The 17513-nt window shown below is 47.9% G+C and overlaps 1 protein-coding gene across 6 annotated transcripts in view; it reads right to left on the bottom strand.

Annotated features, from left to right (window-relative positions):
* Window positions 1–17513, bottom strand: part of LOC146573396 (striatin-like) — a 35211-nt gene that overhangs the window by 15649 nt on the left and 2049 nt on the right. For 3 of the 6 annotated variants that reach the window (XM_085278222.1, XM_085278223.1, XM_085278224.1), the window contains exon 2: window positions 514–617. In XM_085278222.1, coding sequence (XP_085134348.1) covers window positions 514–617 — 104 coding nt within the window. Of the gene's footprint in view, window positions 1–513; window positions 618–1092; window positions 1198–2695; window positions 2715–17513 lie in introns of those variants that run through there. The other 3 variants (XM_085278228.1, XM_085278226.1, XM_085278227.1) reach the window with 3 other exon arrangements.

Below are 17513 nucleotides of genomic sequence, written 5' to 3'. Positions count from 1 at the left end.
CTGGTTCTGCTGGAGGTTTCTTCCTGTTAAAAGGGAGTTTTTCCTTCCCACTGTCACCAAAGTGCTGCTCATAGGGGGTCATGTGATTGTTGGGTTGTCCCTGTATGTATTATTGTAGGCTCTACTGTACAATATAAAGAACCTTGAGCCGACTGCTGTTGTGATTTGGTGCTGTATAAATAAAGTTGAGTTGAATAGAAACTCCTTCACTATGGCAGCTAAACCAGGACCTGGAACTAAAACATGAGCTGGAAACTTTAAAAGGTTCATATTTCAGTTCTGAGTGACGTTCATAAACAGAGGACATGTTTATGAACAACTTTGACTGATCATTCTTGTTGGCAGCGGGAGGAACACCCCCGTGTTTCTACGGCCGTGGTCTCTCCCAAACCAACGTCGCATCTCAAGTGTGAGCGAACGTTTTCCTTTGAGTTCAGGTCGGGGCAGAGAGGATTCGTTTCCTCATCAAAGTGTTTGCATGTGAAATATGTGACCCTGGTAAAAGGATCTCACCTCTCCTGCTTCAGAGCGTACTCCAGCATCTTGATTCGTCTCACCAGGTCCTTCTTCAGGTTCTCCTGGCCCCGCCTCTCGCCCTGCAGGAAGGCGATCTGAGCCTGCAAGCAGAGGAAACACCAAATGAAGGCGGGGCCGAGGTTTAAACTTCATTTTAACATATTCTCCTACTCCAGACATGCAGCTTCAGTCCCTGCTGCGTGTCTGATTAAACACCAAAGTTCACTTAATTGAATGAGGCTAAAGACAGAAACGCAGACAAAAAGCAAAGCGAGCGAGCAGCGACGAGGTTAATGACGCCTCAGGAGGTCCATAAACACATCTAATCTCCATTAAACACGGCGGAGACGGCTGTGGACGGATTACCGACCAACTCCACCGGGACCCAGCGGGGAACGACGCGGCGCCGTTTGCACAGTCACAGTCGTCGTTACAGTGCAGACCGACAGTGTGAGACTCAGCAGCTGCACTGCGGTGCGTTCAGGAGCTGAACACTGAAGTTAGCCTCTGAGCAAAACACAAACAGCACGCAGGGGTCAGCAGCGGTTTGGTGGGAAATCTACAATAATGCAGCACCTTCAGTCCTGCGGTCTGATCCTGGATCAGCAGCGTAAATAACTTAACCTAGTGATGGGACGTTCTGTATCGAGGCTTCGGAGCGTGTGTCGAGTAATGGAGGGGGCGTTTCCGCGAAGCGCGTATCGAGGCTTGCTTCATTTATGGGAGGAGCTGAAAATGATGACGTCCGAAGCCTCGCTGCCCGGCTGTACCACGTGACCGGTTCATGAAGTGGTTCGAACTTTGCCGCGAGATATGACAGCGATATAAAGCCCTCAGACTTCATTCAAAAATGTGGGTGTTTGATGGAGAGTTGCGGTTAGTGAGAGTTTGGAGACAGTTTGGAGGTTTATGAGAGTGAGGAGAGAAAGTCAGGAGAGAATGGAGCCAGCTAAGAAGAGGAGGATGTCCTCCCCTGTGTGGGAACATTTTGATCTTATTCCTCCCAACAAGGTATGTAAATTTCTACAGAAGATGTATTTTCATGATACTGATGGTGCAATACAATTTATGTTGAGCTGTCTTTACTTTTGTACAAGGTGAAGTGTTTGCTATGTGCCAGGGAGCTGGGATATAACAACAACACCTCATCCATGCTTAGGCACTACAGAGCTTTGCATGAGAATAAGGGGGACACCGATTGTGGAGCAAGACCAGGTGAGCCATCAAATGCAATGATAATATAGCATGCAGTAATGTTACTAAATGATATAACAATATTATACAACTGTTATAAGTTACGTGTGTGATATTTATATTTGTGCTTTATTTTTTATTGTCTTTCCTCAGGAGAACAATCTCAAATAGATGAAGACCTGGTCAGCATGGTGATTGAGGACTCCCAGCCATTTAGCATTGTGGAGGACAAAGGATTCAAAAGATTTGTTAAATCATTAAATCCTAGCTATGTTCTCCCCACTAAAAAGGACGTAAAAGCAGTGAAAATTTAGTTTTTACAGAATAAAATGTGAACAGGCAGGACTGAGGCTCAAAGCCTCAGTGTGTAGCTGTCCATACCTCAACGTTACAAAAGCACAACTACTGTCCACACCCCAACCACACCTCACCTCACAGTAAATGATCATTTCCATTTCAAGCATTTCCAAATAATCATTTCCCATACTGCCACTATAAATATACACAGTATACTGCATCACTACAATATACATGTTTTACACACTCCTTTTGTTGTTGACATTTACAGGCTGTGTGCAAAATGCCACACTCTTCAAATTCATGCCAGCTATTATTTTTACGTCCAGTAGGTGTCCTGCTAGAGCAAATGAAGCTTCATGAAGCTTCGCGTTGGGGTGAACCAATTGGATGAAAAGCTTCAGTGCTTCATGGGGCTTCATCTGCCCATCACTAACTTAACCTAACAAACATATGACAAACAATAACATAACAAAACCTGATTCATCGTGTTCACTCAGAAGGAAGTCACCAACACCTGACACATGGCTGCTCTGTAGAGCAGAAACAGGCTGATCGCCCCGCATCCTTAAGCCTGAGGGCCCCAAAGCCTCCTGGGAAATGGGTGACTGGGTGTCTGCAGGACTGATGGGAGACTTGTGACTGACTAACACCCACGCAGCGTGGGAACAGGCACCATGTGACCCACCTGCCGTCAGGGTTGACCCCACCCGCAGACTTGGTTGAGGAACATCACGGCTGCAGTTCCTGTAACGTCCACTGGAGGCTGCAGCAGCGATTCATGTCTGGCTCCGCCTCTGTTACAGCCTGTATGACTGCATGAATCATTAGGAGCGGGGCCTCTTTGACTGACAGGTGGATGGCGACACAGGCGGCTGTAGCTGCTAGCTGGACCCCTGGACTGTGTTTGTGCTGTTGGAGCACTCTGGCACATTTTTAATGACATCATCTGACCAATAACATGGCTGCTGTGAGGTTACTGTAGTAACAGGAAGTTCAAGAAGGCGGAGCTCCATTTTAATTGGCTGATGAGGATTACCTAGTTGTGCCTGGTTTAATAAAATGAGGTTGTTGTCATGAGCGGATGCTGCATGACGGCGTGTCGTTACCTGACAGTGCAGTCAGGTAACAGCCAATCAGATGTTGAAGCGTCTCAGTGAGCGTCCTGGAATGCGACCGTTTAAGACAGGGGTGGGGACCTCCAGGCCTCGAGGGCCGGTGTCCTGCAGGTTTAGATGTGTCCATGATCCATCGCAGCTGATTTAAAGGGCTAAATGACTCCTCAGCATTTCTTGAAGTTCTCCTGAGGCCTGGTAATGAACTAATCATTTGATTCAGGTGTGCTGACCCAGGGTGGGCTCTAAAACCTGCAGGACACCGGCCCTCGAGGCCTGGAGTTGCCTACCTCTGGTTTAAGAGATTGCTGAAAGGCGCTGCATGCAGGGACTCAGCTTTTCCCCAGCTGGATCCAGCACATCAGCGCCGACGTCATCGTCAAACCTCCCGACACTCCTCCTCCTCCTCCTCATCGCCTGTTTGTGTGTACAGTTGCTTCAGAATCAGGTCAGCTGTTATAACGTGAGAGCTCACAGCAAACATTCAGCTGGCAGAGCGGCGACGCTGCAGCCACTTTTATCACTTTTATGAACCGAGTGAACATTTATGATGCAACCCTGGCTGAGAGGAGCGTGCACAGCTTTGAGCTGCTGCTCACAGACAGCTGAGACCAGAGCGCCACATCAGCCCGTCACTAAGATCTCTGACGTCATCGCGAGCTTTAAAAACATGGACGTTTTAATAAATATGAGAAACTCCGACTCCAAACAGACCACTGCTTGAAATACAAACTGAAGTCAAGACTGAAGAACAGACTTGTTCAGAAGTCACCTGGATGATGACGAAACGTTTCTCCCACTGAAAACGCCGCGTCCACACGAGCCAGCCCCGGGATTTCCTTACCTGGATGACTGAGCACGCAGCAGGAGGGTCAAATCATCTAAACACCAATTGTAAAAATCATTTGATGCTTCAGATTTTAAAAGGTTACAACACAAAAGCAGAGAAGTTTCTGCTAAAAACAAATAAATGAACCGCAGCCGATGAGCTTCAGCCTCTGACGCGTTGCCTTCAAATGTCGACGTGTCAGTGAGGTCATACTCTGACTTCATTTCCATTTTAAACATGGTCCTTTTAACGGTTTTCTTATCTCAAACATCAAAATTTGGGGTTTCAGCAGTTTGCTCCACACAGCTGTTTCACAAAATATCAAAATATCAAACACGATTGTTTAACGAGTCTGTCGACGGACAAATCGTCCAAACTTCAGTCGTGTTTCAGTCTGAGCTGAAGATGCTGCTGATTTCACACACACACGCACACACACACACACACAGACACAGAGACACACACGCACACACACACACACACACGCACACAGACACAGAGACACACACGCACGCACACAGGAAGTAGGACGCTCCACTCATGTCAAACACGTTGATCTGGGTCGCTCTTCACTCGAGGCTATCGATGCATCGGCATCTCGACGACGGGAAACTTTCCTTCTGAAAATGAGCGACGGCCCTGCTGCTGCGGTCACCTGTCAGAGGCCACGCCCCTAATAAATGCAAACTTTGGAGTTGAGTTATAACAACATCCTCCCCGTGCAGGTGGTATGAAGGGGAAATTATCCACAGAGACGAACGGTCTGTGTATCAGGCCGTAAACACGGTTACTTCTACTGTAACCGACTCACTGCTGCCCCTGCTGTCCAGCAGAGGAACTGCAGGCTGACAGTTGATTATGACTAAAATAAAAATGGCCTGTAGTGTTTACAACACCTGACATTGCTACCAAATTATACCTGTGACGAGATTAAAAAGTGTCTCCCAAAAAACATCTTTAATCACAGTAATTATTATTTATTGTTGATTATCTGATAAAGCGACAGATTGTTTCCTGTAATATACAGAAGCAGTAATTTCAGCCTCCACCGAGGTTCATCTGTCCTCCTGACAGAAGCTCAGGTGTGACTGAAGCAGGTATTCAGCCTGAGCTCGTTCAGCCTTCGATGATGCAGATGTCGAGATGAGAGCCTCGTCTGAGCTCTGTGACGCTCGCTCGTCTGTTGCCATGGCGTCTGAGGATGGCGGTGAACTTGGTGGGATGTTTCAGGGCCTTTGTGTAGGAAGGCATCTGCAGCGCGTCGGGGGCGTCTTCACTCATAATTATAGATTTTACTGAGTGTTGCTCGAGCTGCCTGCCAGAGGTGAGTCTGACGGCCTCACGCTCCGCTTCAGTCACGCTGCTTTTCACTCCCGTTAGCCTGAAAGTCATCTGATACGCCAACCACGATGGAAAGGATCTGCTAGCTCAAAGTGGGTCCTCTGATTGTCGGGGTTTCCTCGGTGTCATTGTAGGGTCCTTACAATATAAAGCACGTTATAAATAAAATTGAACTGGTCGTGAATGACTTCCTCTGTGGATGGATCATTTTCAGATTCTGTTTTTCTCTCCACATCCTTTCGTGAGTGACACCAAAGCAAGGTGTTGTATATTAAGTTGTAACAGCGCGGCGGTACAGAGGTTAGCCCTGTCCTGTTATTCACAAGGAAGGATCTGTTGGCGCATCTCTGAGCACGCACCCCAAACTGCAGTTACCAGAACCTTAAAAGGCTCGTTGTTCTGAAGGCGTTTCAGCCAGGACGGCGTTCGTCTTCTCTCCCGAGGTCAGAGAGCGATCAGCATTTCCACTCTGGCTTTCAGGTTCAGGACCTGCTGTGGGTCTGTACTGAGCTGTCATCATGATCGTTAATAGTTCCAGGATGAACTGAAGCTCTGAGGAAAAAAAGGATGGATTCACTGCTGATTTTGAGGCATTGATTTGATGATTTATTCCTAGTTGTTCTATAAACTGTAAACCAGAGGCTGCACTTTGTCTCCTGTGAGTCTCGCAGTTTCCAGACTGACGGAGGTCACAGCTACAAACCTTCACTTCTGTTTCAGGAGATAAAATTTTAAATAAAACTTCCTTCTGGATTAAATCCAGGTGGATATCTGGTCTCCTGACATGAAGCCATCTGGCAGGAAGTGCAGTCACTCAGAGACCTTTCACTCTACAAACTGGGTAACCCACTTGTTCAGAACTCCCATCAGCCTTTGTTTCATTTATAGAAGCGCGTCGGCGCTCCACATCGGATCGCAGAGGGAGGCGAAATTCAAAGGAGCCGCTTTCATTCATAAAAACGACTCCTTATCTTAAACATAAAAGGGAACGTGAGCTGATCCCAGTGGAAGCCCCCAGTGTGCACGCCAGCACTTCCTGATATAAACGCCGAGCTAGTCCAGTGAAAACGGACAAACAGCTGCTTAATAACCAAAACTCAAGCTGATGCACGGCTGCTTATTTCCAGGCAGAGCAGTCGTGCATTAAAAACGGTTCAATGATGCCGACGCTGCAGGAAACGTCAGACCGCTTCAGCCCAAACTTCAGAATAAAAGCACAGGAGGAAGCAGTGACTTGTGAGGTGTTTTAGTTGAAGCGACAGGCGGCGACATGAGTCGTCCGAATCTGTGGGCTGATCCCAAAATGTCCTCAAACGACCTCCTGACCGCGCCGCTTTGCTGCTGTCACATCGGAGGTGAAGCTCGAAGACCTTTGCTAATCGCTGTTTGCTGTGATGATGCGTTCGCACGCCACTCGCATCCGTCTAATCACGCTGGAAAGCCACAAATATCTGCAGCCGCCAAAGCGACGTGCAGGAGTCCGAAGGCTGGCGTCAGGTATTTTCTGTCCCTCCCAGGAAGTCACCTTCATCAACAAGCTCCTCCCACATTAGAAAGAAAGAAAGTGTACTTTTACTGACCGACTGAAGAATCCCACCTCAGGGATTTTCGCCACGGAGATCACAGATTCGTCTATTTGAGTCGACAGAGAAAGTTTACATGAGTTTGGCTCGCTGCGCAGACACCTGCACGTGACGCGGACAGGTGAGCCTCTCGCCTCAGAACGAACGTTTGCAGACGGCCCGACTGATACGAAAAATCGTTTTTCTTTCAGATGCCTGGGACATAAACAGCTCAGCGTATGTGCAGTTAGTTACTCACACACACCATAAACACACTAAGAGGAAATAGTCGGATTGCACACAGCCGATAAATAGAGGTTGTCGTTTCCACAGTACGGGTGGAATAAAGTGTTGTGGGATGACGGCTGACTAACTGATGTCATTTGTGGAGAAAGTCAATATCCAGCAGTGAACATTTCTCTCCTGACGAGCTGCAGCAGTCGGCATCTTCACCTCTGAGATTCAGCGAGACATAAGCAACACCTCCATCCTGCTGGACAGGCGGCGTGGGAGGACGCACAGCTGAGCGGCTCATCGCCCAGAACAAACTCACAGATCACTAACGAGACCTCCGAATCCTGACGGGCTGCAGATTCAATATGAAAACAAACGATTCTGCTGCTTCAAATCACGCTCTTTATCAAATACACAAGATATTCAGAGCCTTAAATCTGCATCTGAGCAGCAGGGGCGACACCTCTGGATGTAACACAGACTGTGATTGGACGGTGAGCCGGGTAAACTCTTTCCTGACCAGTTTATGTCTCAGTCGCTGGTTTCAAGTCTGACTGAATAAAATCTGATGCTTAAAGCAGAGACGCAGAGACCTGCTAATCTGCAACATCCAATCAAAGCCCTAGAATATCTCACACCAAACCTGGAGCTCCGCCTCCTCGGATGCTCAGCAGACATGTTATTGGTCACATGATGTCATTAAAAATGCTCCAAAAGGCTCTAACAGCACTAACACGGTCCAGGGTTCCAGCCAGCAGCTACAGCCGCCTGTGTCACCATCCACCTGTCAGTCAAAGAGGCCACGCCCCCTAATAATGCAACCTTTAATACTTAATAGAATTTAAACAGGTGAGTTATAAACAGGTGTCACGACGGCTGAAATGATGGACAGAGACAAACAGTTTGTGTATCAGGCGGCGAACACTGAGCCAAAAACAGCCGACGGCGATGGCGGTCCCTGCATTTCCTCGTTTCTCAGCACGGTTACGTTCTTGGAAGCAACAGCAGAGCGAGAGATTGAAATCCATCTGAAAACTGGTTTTGGATTTGCCGCAGAGAGAATGTGAGCTGCAAGAATCGAGTTTTCAGCCTCCGTGTGACAGAAAGGTGACACAGCTATCGACACTCTGTGGCCCGTTTAACCTCCATCAGCAGCGGCTCAAACACGCCGACTGAATGACTCTCAGCCCTCCTCCCTCGCTGCAGGGGCATTAAGCAAACACAGTGTTCTGGGACTGGGGACGAGGGGGATTTCCCTCCGCTTAAATCTGGAGCACTGAGGGGATTATTCCTCCAGGAGACGAGGAGGGAGGGTGGAGGAGAGGAAAGCTGCCGAGTGAGGAGGGGGGGTTCCTGGGTCAGAGCAAAGAAATGATGATGATGATGATGATGCTGTAAGCAGCCAATAAAAAAGCGTGTGCGTTCTGGCCCAGAAGCTCTCATTTAGTCCCACCTCGCACTAAAATCAGCTCTTTCCTTTACAGACGTGCGCTTCCATAAACCCTCCCCGCGTTACCCATCACCTCAGGCTGAAACTTTCTGCCGCTGAAAACGCCACGTCCAGATATCCAGTCTTCACTGTGCTGAGCTAACAGAAGAGACTCCGCTACGTTTCTCAAACACAGACTGGAAACATTCAGATGTTTGTAGCAGGAGGACGCGGGATGGGTATCGTTTAGGTTTTATCCGATACCGGTGCCAAATCGGTACTTTTGAAACGGTGCCGGTGCTCAAACGGTGCTCAAACCGCTGCTTAAAGAATGGAGAACACAAAATTGTCCAAAAATCTCTCATGTTCAGCTGTTTTTTGTAAAAAGATAACAATGTTAGCCTTTTCTGCAGCTATGGGGCATATATGGTATCACTCTTGGCTGGAAGCTTAATCAATGGAAAAAACACAAACTTTGTCCAAAAACCTCTCATGTTTAACTGTTTTCCACTTTTTCTTTGGTCATTTTAGCCTTTTTGGCCAGGGTGAAGGGAGTATCTGCCATCAAACAAGAGGACAGCCGCATGTAGCTATGATGATGTTTGCTAGTTCACCTTACATGCATTAATGTAATAACGTGGTTAGCCTACTCAACGTAAATTACACACGAACAACATTAAGCTCCTCACGCAGAGAAGAACGGCTGCTGCTGCATCATCATCCTCATCATTCCTGCTACACTGGCAGGGCTAGGGGCCAGGACTCTCCTCTTCGGGGTTTTTGGGGGATGTTGCATAACAGGCAACCCACCCGCAGTAGATGTGCTCGGTGTGAGGTCTCGCAGCAAGCTATCAAATACGGCGCATTTCTCGGCTTTTAAAAAAAACGCTATGCGTCGCCAGGTGTTTCATCGGATTCTTGGTGTTACCTCCTTTGACAGTATCACAGTATCAGCTTAAAGCACTTGTTGCTGCTGAGTTTGCATCTTTTGCTGTGAAGTACAGCCAGACTTTGACCGCTTCGCCTTGGACATTTTTAATCTGTAGCTCTGCTCTAACAGAACGTACGTACCTGGACCCGCCTACTATCCTCGGAAACGTAAAATGATTGGCTAGAAGTGTATCACAGCTCAGGAAAAAAAAGCACCGAAATAAAGAACCGAAATGTGCGCTGCTTTTCGGTCTGGTTACTACCGTTTATGTCAGAACCGGTGCCATCATGGCACCGGACACCGGTACCCATCCCTAAGGAGGACGCGGGGAGGCGGGGAAAGCAAAGCCTCCTCCTGTTGTCAGTCCAACCCTCCTTCATTTCCTGTAACGATCTTCCTGTCGTCTCATTTCTGTTTTGCACAAAGATTTGCGGCAAACTGGAGCAGCCCACGCCGCTGGCGTCATCGCCATAACACCAAACTCCACGAGTGATTTTACAAAGGAGGCGAGGAGCTGGATGGAAGCTGGGAGGAGAAGAGTGGGGGGAAAAATGAGACGGATGAAGAAGATCTCTGATATGATGCCAGAGGAGACGAGATCAAGCAAGAGGCAGAAAGCGAGGCGGGGGTGGGGGGGGGGGGCGGGAAAACGCTGTGATGAGGCCCACTCGCCGCTTTCCCTCAGGGAACGTCAACCGCAGACGTGCCGCTCTGGAGCCGACCAGACTTTAATTAGAACAACATAAACGCTCGAAGAGGAGGAGGAGGAGGAAGGCTGAGCAGAACAAAGAGGAGAGTCTGAACATCTAGAACGCCGAGCAGCTCCCCGTCTCGTCTAGTTTCTGTTGTCCTTCATTAGGAAACGCAAACTTTCCTTTGTGGAATCTGGGAATCGGCTAACACACCTGCATGATCCCGCACGACCCGCATGATCCCGCACGACCCGCGTGATCCCGCACGACCCGCGTGATCCCGCACGACCCGCGTGATCCGCATGATCCCGCGTGACCCCGCCCTCACAATTTCCTCTTTTTTTGTTTTTGAAGATTTCCAAAATCAAATGTGAGTTAAGGCTAGTTTGATTTCCTCTCCTGCAGCACCGTCTCTAACACAGGAAGAGCAACAGCGAAGCTTTATCACTCCACACTCCTCCTGAGGCCTGAAGCCCGTCGTTGCTCCGGTTTTCGCTTTATTTGCTCCTCTCGGTTCAGCGACGCTCCCTCGCCATCGACCCGCTCGGATCTCCATCCCTGACCCGCTGAGCCCTGCAGTAATGACGCTCCTCGTGTTTTTATCTAACAATCACGGCGAGCTCGCTCTGCCTCATGTTGCAGCAGCCATCATGTCAAAACGTATGTAAATAATATGTGTTGCTTGGCAACCTGTCATACTATCATTTTCTTTGGTGTCAAAATAACAACCTCTGTGATTCGAGGCACCAATGGTTGTAATTTTTCACCCCACATGCCCCAAAATCCACTCTGTGATGAATCCACGCGCCCAGCAGGTGTGGGACAGATTCATCTCTTCTTCTGTCATACAGGATGCTCCAGTGTCTCCTGTGCCAGAGGAGGAAACAAAGCCCTGCAGCTCCTCTTTTTTAGTATTCGGAGACCTGCACAGATCTTATTGTGACAGCTGCTTCCTGAGCTAAACCGACTCTTCCACTGCAGCTGAAGTTGGATTCAGTGCAGTTCACTGTGTTATCACACTGAACTCACTTCCCTGTCTCAGTGGAGAGAAGTCGAAATATCCCAGCAACACCCAAACGCATCACGAGAAGGCTCCAGTTTATCTGACCTCTGACCCTCTGTGATCTGATCGGATGATTCCTACTTCAGACTTCCCAAACAGTGTGTCTGGTGCTGTAAGCATGTCAGGCTGAGGGCGCCCCTGTCCGCAGAGATTTTGGCTAAAGGCCCGTTTAAACAGAGCCTGGTCACAGCGCTGAGGCGTGGCTTGGGCCGACATTCGCCAACGCCCGCAAAACAAGCAGGTGTACATGCCATTCCTCATACGGCAGCTTCACATGAACGCACTGAGCTGCAGGAATCCAGGCCGGGGAGCGTTTTTGTTGTCGCACAAAGAGACGGAGGAAGTGTTGTTGTCGAAGCTCATCTGTGCTAAAGGCAGAGGACGGTCCGGCTCGGCGTTGCATAACACGCTTAGCTGCTCTTCTTCTCATGCTGCATTATTTAGACACAAAGCACAGAGATGCCGCTCTGGCTGACGAACCTTCCCACCGTGTGTGCAGCTTTGATTAGTTTTTATCAAGTGAGCAAAACCGTCGGGCCAATCAGAGCTCTGTCCCGCAGCGTCACTGAGACAGGGACTGTGTGAGTGTCACGTTCCCGTGGCAGCGCGCTCGCTCAGATTTGAAGTTTCATTTTTCGCTGTAGAAAGACGTTTTCCTCCTACGCAGAGCGCACAGTGGACGCTGATGTTTGTGTCACTTTTTTACAGAATCAAACTCAAAGTAATGCGAGTACTTCCACGCTTTAAACGCTGCGTGGTCGTACGCTCGCCATCACTCCGTGTTATCCATTGATCTGCACAAGCTCAGATGTCATTGTCATGAGACACTCTTACAATCAAAATCACGGATTGGTAACGCAGCGTGCTTACGGGAAAGTAACAGTAATCTAATTACTTCTTTGCAATAGTAATCCCTTACTTTACTCGTTACTTGAAAAAGTAATCGGATTACAGTAATGCATTACTGCTCATCTCTGTTTACAAGTAGAGACGGACCGATCCGATATTACGTATCGGTCCGATACTGACGTAAATTACTGGATCGGATATCGGAGAGAAATAAAATATGTAATCGATCGATCACAAAAGCACCTCACAAAACTACGACACGGCGTAACTCAGCTCATAACCTCAGCACGTCGCAGCAGTGTGCTCACGTGATAGAGCGGCTGTGTGTGTTTGTAGCCTCGCTACCAAACCGGCATTTCATCTCCGAGGAAGTGATCCCAGAGAAGTAAAGCAAGTGTGTAAGTTCCTCTCTGAATGTTTGTAAAGCATTCCAGCGTTAAGCTTAACAAGCGATATATGGAGCGACTGCCTCTCTCCTGTTTCTACTTCAATCATGAAACTGATCAATGATCAGCTGATCGGCTCTCTTGTTTGTTTTTGGCCCACTTTGCACCAGAAAGAGGAAACCAGCGGCTGAACAACAGCAGCACGTTTAAGCTTGATCAGCTGTTGTTAGAATTTATTTAATATTACTTTCTACACCAGGATCTTTTTCTACGTAGCTGACGGCTGGTAACTGTGCAGGGGCGGATCTAGCAAAGTTTAGCCAGGGGGGCCGATAAGGCATGAACAGGGAAAAGGGGGCACAAAGACATACTTTTCTTTCTTATTCTCATTTAAAATGTCGAGCTTTTAATAAATAATTATCTGACACCCAAAGTTTTAATCTGATGTAAAATGAATAGAAGTCAATTACTGTATATAGTAACTATTAAGTATAATATACCCTAGTAAGCTGTAGTACTTTTTCCTTTGGGAAGGTACCATCTGTGCAGTCTGCAGCTCTGTTGAAGAAAGATGTTGAATCTATTTAATTATTGTGGAAGAATAATTGATTTCCGTGCATTTTATTTTAAACACATTAAATTACAGTTGATTACGTCGATTAAGCATCACAAGGCGGAGGGTGGGGGTGGTTCCCTTTTTTTTTTTTGCTGGGAGTTGGCGACCCTATTAGTTAGTGGAAATACTAAACAACCTAAGTACTCTTTAAAACACCAGAACAGGGAGGATGCTGCAGGTTTAAGTTTCTTAGATTGATCAGTTTTGCTGAATTATGAAATATTTGGGGTGCAGTGTGCTTTTTGCATACAGGTATAACTGAGTAGCTTTAGTTTAGTTTAGTTTGTTAAACTTGAGTATGAACTCATACAAAATGCAGCAAGAAATTTAAAAATTGTGTTATTGATTAAAAAAATGAACTATATCGGAATCTGCAGATTTCCATATTATCGGTATCAGGCATAAAAAAGTGGTATTGTGCCATCTCTATTTACAAGTAACGAAAGGGTGGAGAACAAGTTTGGGGAAGAGCAGGAAGAGACTCCAGAATTGGGAAAGCCTCGGGATCCGTCAGGAAAACCGGACAGCACGACCGGGATACCTGCCTGCTGCCACCATAACCCGACGGCGGATGGATGAAGTTACCGAGCACTGCGCTGTTGCTCTTGGCCCTCATGCGTTCATCGTGCTGCAGCTTGTTGGCAGGTGTTGCTGCTGAGGATGGTCCGTGTGGAGGGACACGCTCTTTCCCTCCTGCTGTGCCAGACGTCTGTTTGTTTTGTCCGTCTGTCGTTCATTGTGATTCGTGCACGCAGCAACGATTATGAATATTTTTCAGTCGTGTTGATTTCAGAACTCGTTAGCTGTGCAGCCCATCGCTCGGCCTCAGCTTTAATATTATTTGTTACAAATACAAGATTTCTCTTTCTGCCCCGCTTGTTCACTTTGAAGCAGAATCAAGTCTCAGCGTGGAGAGTTAAACTTCACCTGCTGCTGTCTCATCCAGAATAATGCTGCCGTCAGCTCAGAGTTACAGCTCTACCACCTGTTAATAAGTCCGAGTACAGTCGGCTGAATAAATCAGTGTTTTTGAACCTTCACACGTCTACATTACAGCGCGTTACTGCACAGCAGGCTGCAGGTTCACCAACGCTCTCTGAAGAAGCGCATCTTGGTTTTGTTGGAGGCAGCAGCAGATCAAGCAGGCTGACTGCGTCCACACTACGGTTGCCAACTCCCTGAAAGATAAATAAGGGACACCTCGTGGCCAGGGCCGGGCGACCCAGTTGTCTTCACCCTTCCCAGTGTGGTGAATTTTCTAGCTCTTTTTTTGTGTGTGAAATTATTTTTTTAACCCTTTGACTTGAATTTGATTTAAGCAGATGCATATTCTTTGTGATATGAACACATGTGAAACAAATGATCATTTAGCCATTTATTTTTAGCTCAAAATGACAACATTAACACAGTAAAACAGGTCTCCTTCTTAAACAGAAGCCTGTCATGCTTAACTTTTGAGAATATAAGTAAATCTTTCTTTAAAAGAACTTTGTCCTGCTTAACTTAAAATAATAGAAAACAATAGAAAGAAAAATATTCTTGTAACTGTGCACATTTAGTGCATTTAGTACAATCGGCTTCAGTTGAAATATTATTTCAGCTTTTCTGATGCTAATCAGCTGCTCCTGTTTGTAAACCCACTTGTTCCCATGATTACGCATCTTAACTCATCATCATTATTCATCTATGTATTACTTTTATGTATTAGTCATCTATTTGTTGTAATCATCTATCCTTGCAGTTGTTTATTACACAAAATAAATTATATTATCACACTTCTGGCCACATAGCGCTGATATTCACTGCACATGCCCATATTAACCTTAACCAGAGGGTTTAAACAACAAACCAGTGTTTACATACCATATCTGCTTCTGCCGTGACCTGGTGGACAAAAAATTGGTAAAGGGTTCCCCGAGCTTTCACGCCCCTCATGTTCTTCATGTGCCCACCACTAGAAGCATGCCTATGGAAAAAGTGCGCCGGCACACAACAAACATTGCTGCTCTAATGCTGGGCTCACACTGTGCGGTTTTTGGCCCATTTTGAGACGATTTTTGAGTCGTGCGACCGATTTGGTGATCGGACCGATTTTGGCCTTCATCGTGTGTCGTGTAGTATACGTGGGGTAACGAGAAGCGATTAACACCTCGAGCAGCTCCCGATCATCAATCGCTCGTGAGGTTCTCACCACAGCCGCTCACACTGCTCACGCTCAAACACGTAAACGTCGGTGAAAAAGACGGAGCAGCACGGCTGTGCAGCGTGTGATCTGGACACAAGCGATGGAGGCACAACTTGGAGAACTTTGGAAAGCTCATCCGAGCCTTTTCGATGTGGCAAACTTCCCCCTGCTCACGCATGACTTCTTCTTCGTGTCATAAAAAAACCTTTTTATTTTATCTGAAGGTGTAATCGAGCAACAGTAACGTCCACACAGGCCGTCAGCTGCACAATTACCCAGAATTCTCGTGGTCTCCCCTGATCTAGGGTCTCGGTAAGACATTTTTATAAAACAGCACAGAGGGAAGAATAAAACTGGCTGCCGGTAACATCACAAGATTGGTTCGAATATTTCTGACAGAGACGACCTGGAGTTTAAAAAAACAAAGAAAAAAACAACTTCCTGTTTCCTGTCAGTGGGATGAAGCTGAGCTTCATTCAGAGGAACGAAGAAAACGTTCACGCCAGGTTTTGGCTGCACCTGAAAACATCTGAGACGAGCTCGTTGATCTGTGAACTGCTTAAACCGGAACTTTTTAAAGATTTTACGAAGTTTTCAGGCTAAAGGAATCAAATGTGGCCTCTCTGACTGACAGGTGGCTGTGAGAGGGGGCGTGGCCTCTCCGACTGACAGGTGGCTGTGAGAGGGGGCGTGGCCTCTCCGACTGACAGGTGGCTGTGAGAGGGGGCGTGGCCTCTCCGACTGACAGGTGGCTGTGAGAGGGGGCGTGGCCTCTCCGACTGACAGGTGGCTGTGAGAGGGGGCGTGGCCTCTCCGACTGACAGGTGGCTGTGAGAGGGGGCGTGGCCTCTCCGACTGACAGGTGGCTGTGAGAGGGGGCGTGGCCTCTCCGACTGACAGGTGGCTGTGAGAGGGGGCGTGGCCTCTCCGACCGACAGGTGGCTGTGAGAGGGGGCGTGGCCTCTCCGACCGACAGGTGGCTGTGAGAGGGGGCGTGGCCTCTCCGACTGATAGGTGGCTGCTAGCTGTCCTGAAACAGACCTCTGGACGGTGTTTGCAGACGCCGTCTTTGATGACCGCTCCTGCCTAACTGGTCTTTACTGGTGTCGTGAACTCACACACGAGAAACAGGGAATCAGACTTGGTCGCTCAGAGCTTCCAGCCCTGTCTCTTTGTTTGTGGACAATAGACTGTGAGTAATCTCTCCTGTTCTTGTGTGCCAGCTTCCTCTTCCTCCTCTTCCTCTCCCCTGCGGAGGATTACCTCAGAGGAAGTGACACTCACGCTCCGTCTCAGCCCGTGATGACATGCAGCCCGTCTGCACCAGAACAGATGGATTTACGGCTCAAATTGGTCTCCGGCCTCGTCGGCCAGCCAGCGCCGTCCCGCTCCAATCGTCACCCCCCTCCAACCCCCTCCAGGTCTTTATCATCAAAGCCACTCAGACAGCTGAGAGACACAAAGAGACGCCTGCTATCTGATTGTGCCGGGGGGGGGGGGGGGGGGGGGGGGGGGGGGTTTAAATGGTGCACCAGCTGAGCCGCCACACAGGAAGTGATTCCTTTACGGGCTGGCTGTCAGTGAAGCTCGGCCGACGATGACTCGAGCTTATGTAAGACATGAGCGTGAAGCGTCCCACGCGCCGTGAGATCGTCTGACTCACTGCCCGGCATCCTTCACAGGAGGAAACGCTCACCTGCACCACACATGCACAGCAGGGATCGATACACTCTGATTTTATAACGCTGCAACAAAACATCTGCTGGAAGTGCAAACGAAGAGATTTCAGCCATTAAATATGATGGCATCGATCGTTTTGGCGTTTGTTATTTCATCAGAAGCATCAGAGTCACCCCTGCACCGAGGAATTCACCCCAGAAACAGGAAATGAAAACTTTACTCCAACAGAACAAAAGTTAGAGATGCGTTCTTCTTCTACTACTTGTGCGTCCATTACAGTAAACATAAATTACAACCAAAAATACCAAGGTGAGCGCACAGTCATGTAAACAGGTCATGTAAACAAGTAGCAGATCGGCGCTTACAGTCAAAGGACCACGAGCTCCTCTACGACGTAACGTAGAGTCAGCGTCTGTCCATCCTCCACAGGGATGAGACTGATTGATGAGGTCACGCAGGAAACATCACTGCAGGTTATCCCTCCTACAGAAGGGGCTACACGCTGGGTCGTTGCATCAACCATTCATTTCTTTCAAATTTATACTTTGCATGAAGGCGGGCCCTGATATCATTCAGCACTGTGACCATGACGGT

The sequence above is a fragment of the Mchenga conophoros genome, linkage group LG6, assembly GCF_057382185.1.
Source record: "Mchenga conophoros isolate Kocher_MC1m ecotype Shallow Benthic linkage group LG6, M_conophoros_male_GT1.1, whole genome shotgun sequence".
Lineage (NCBI taxonomy): Eukaryota > Metazoa > Chordata > Actinopteri > Cichliformes > Cichlidae > Mchenga > Mchenga conophoros.
Note: the sequence above shows the minus strand (reverse complement) of the source record. Positions and strands in the feature narration are given on the sequence as shown.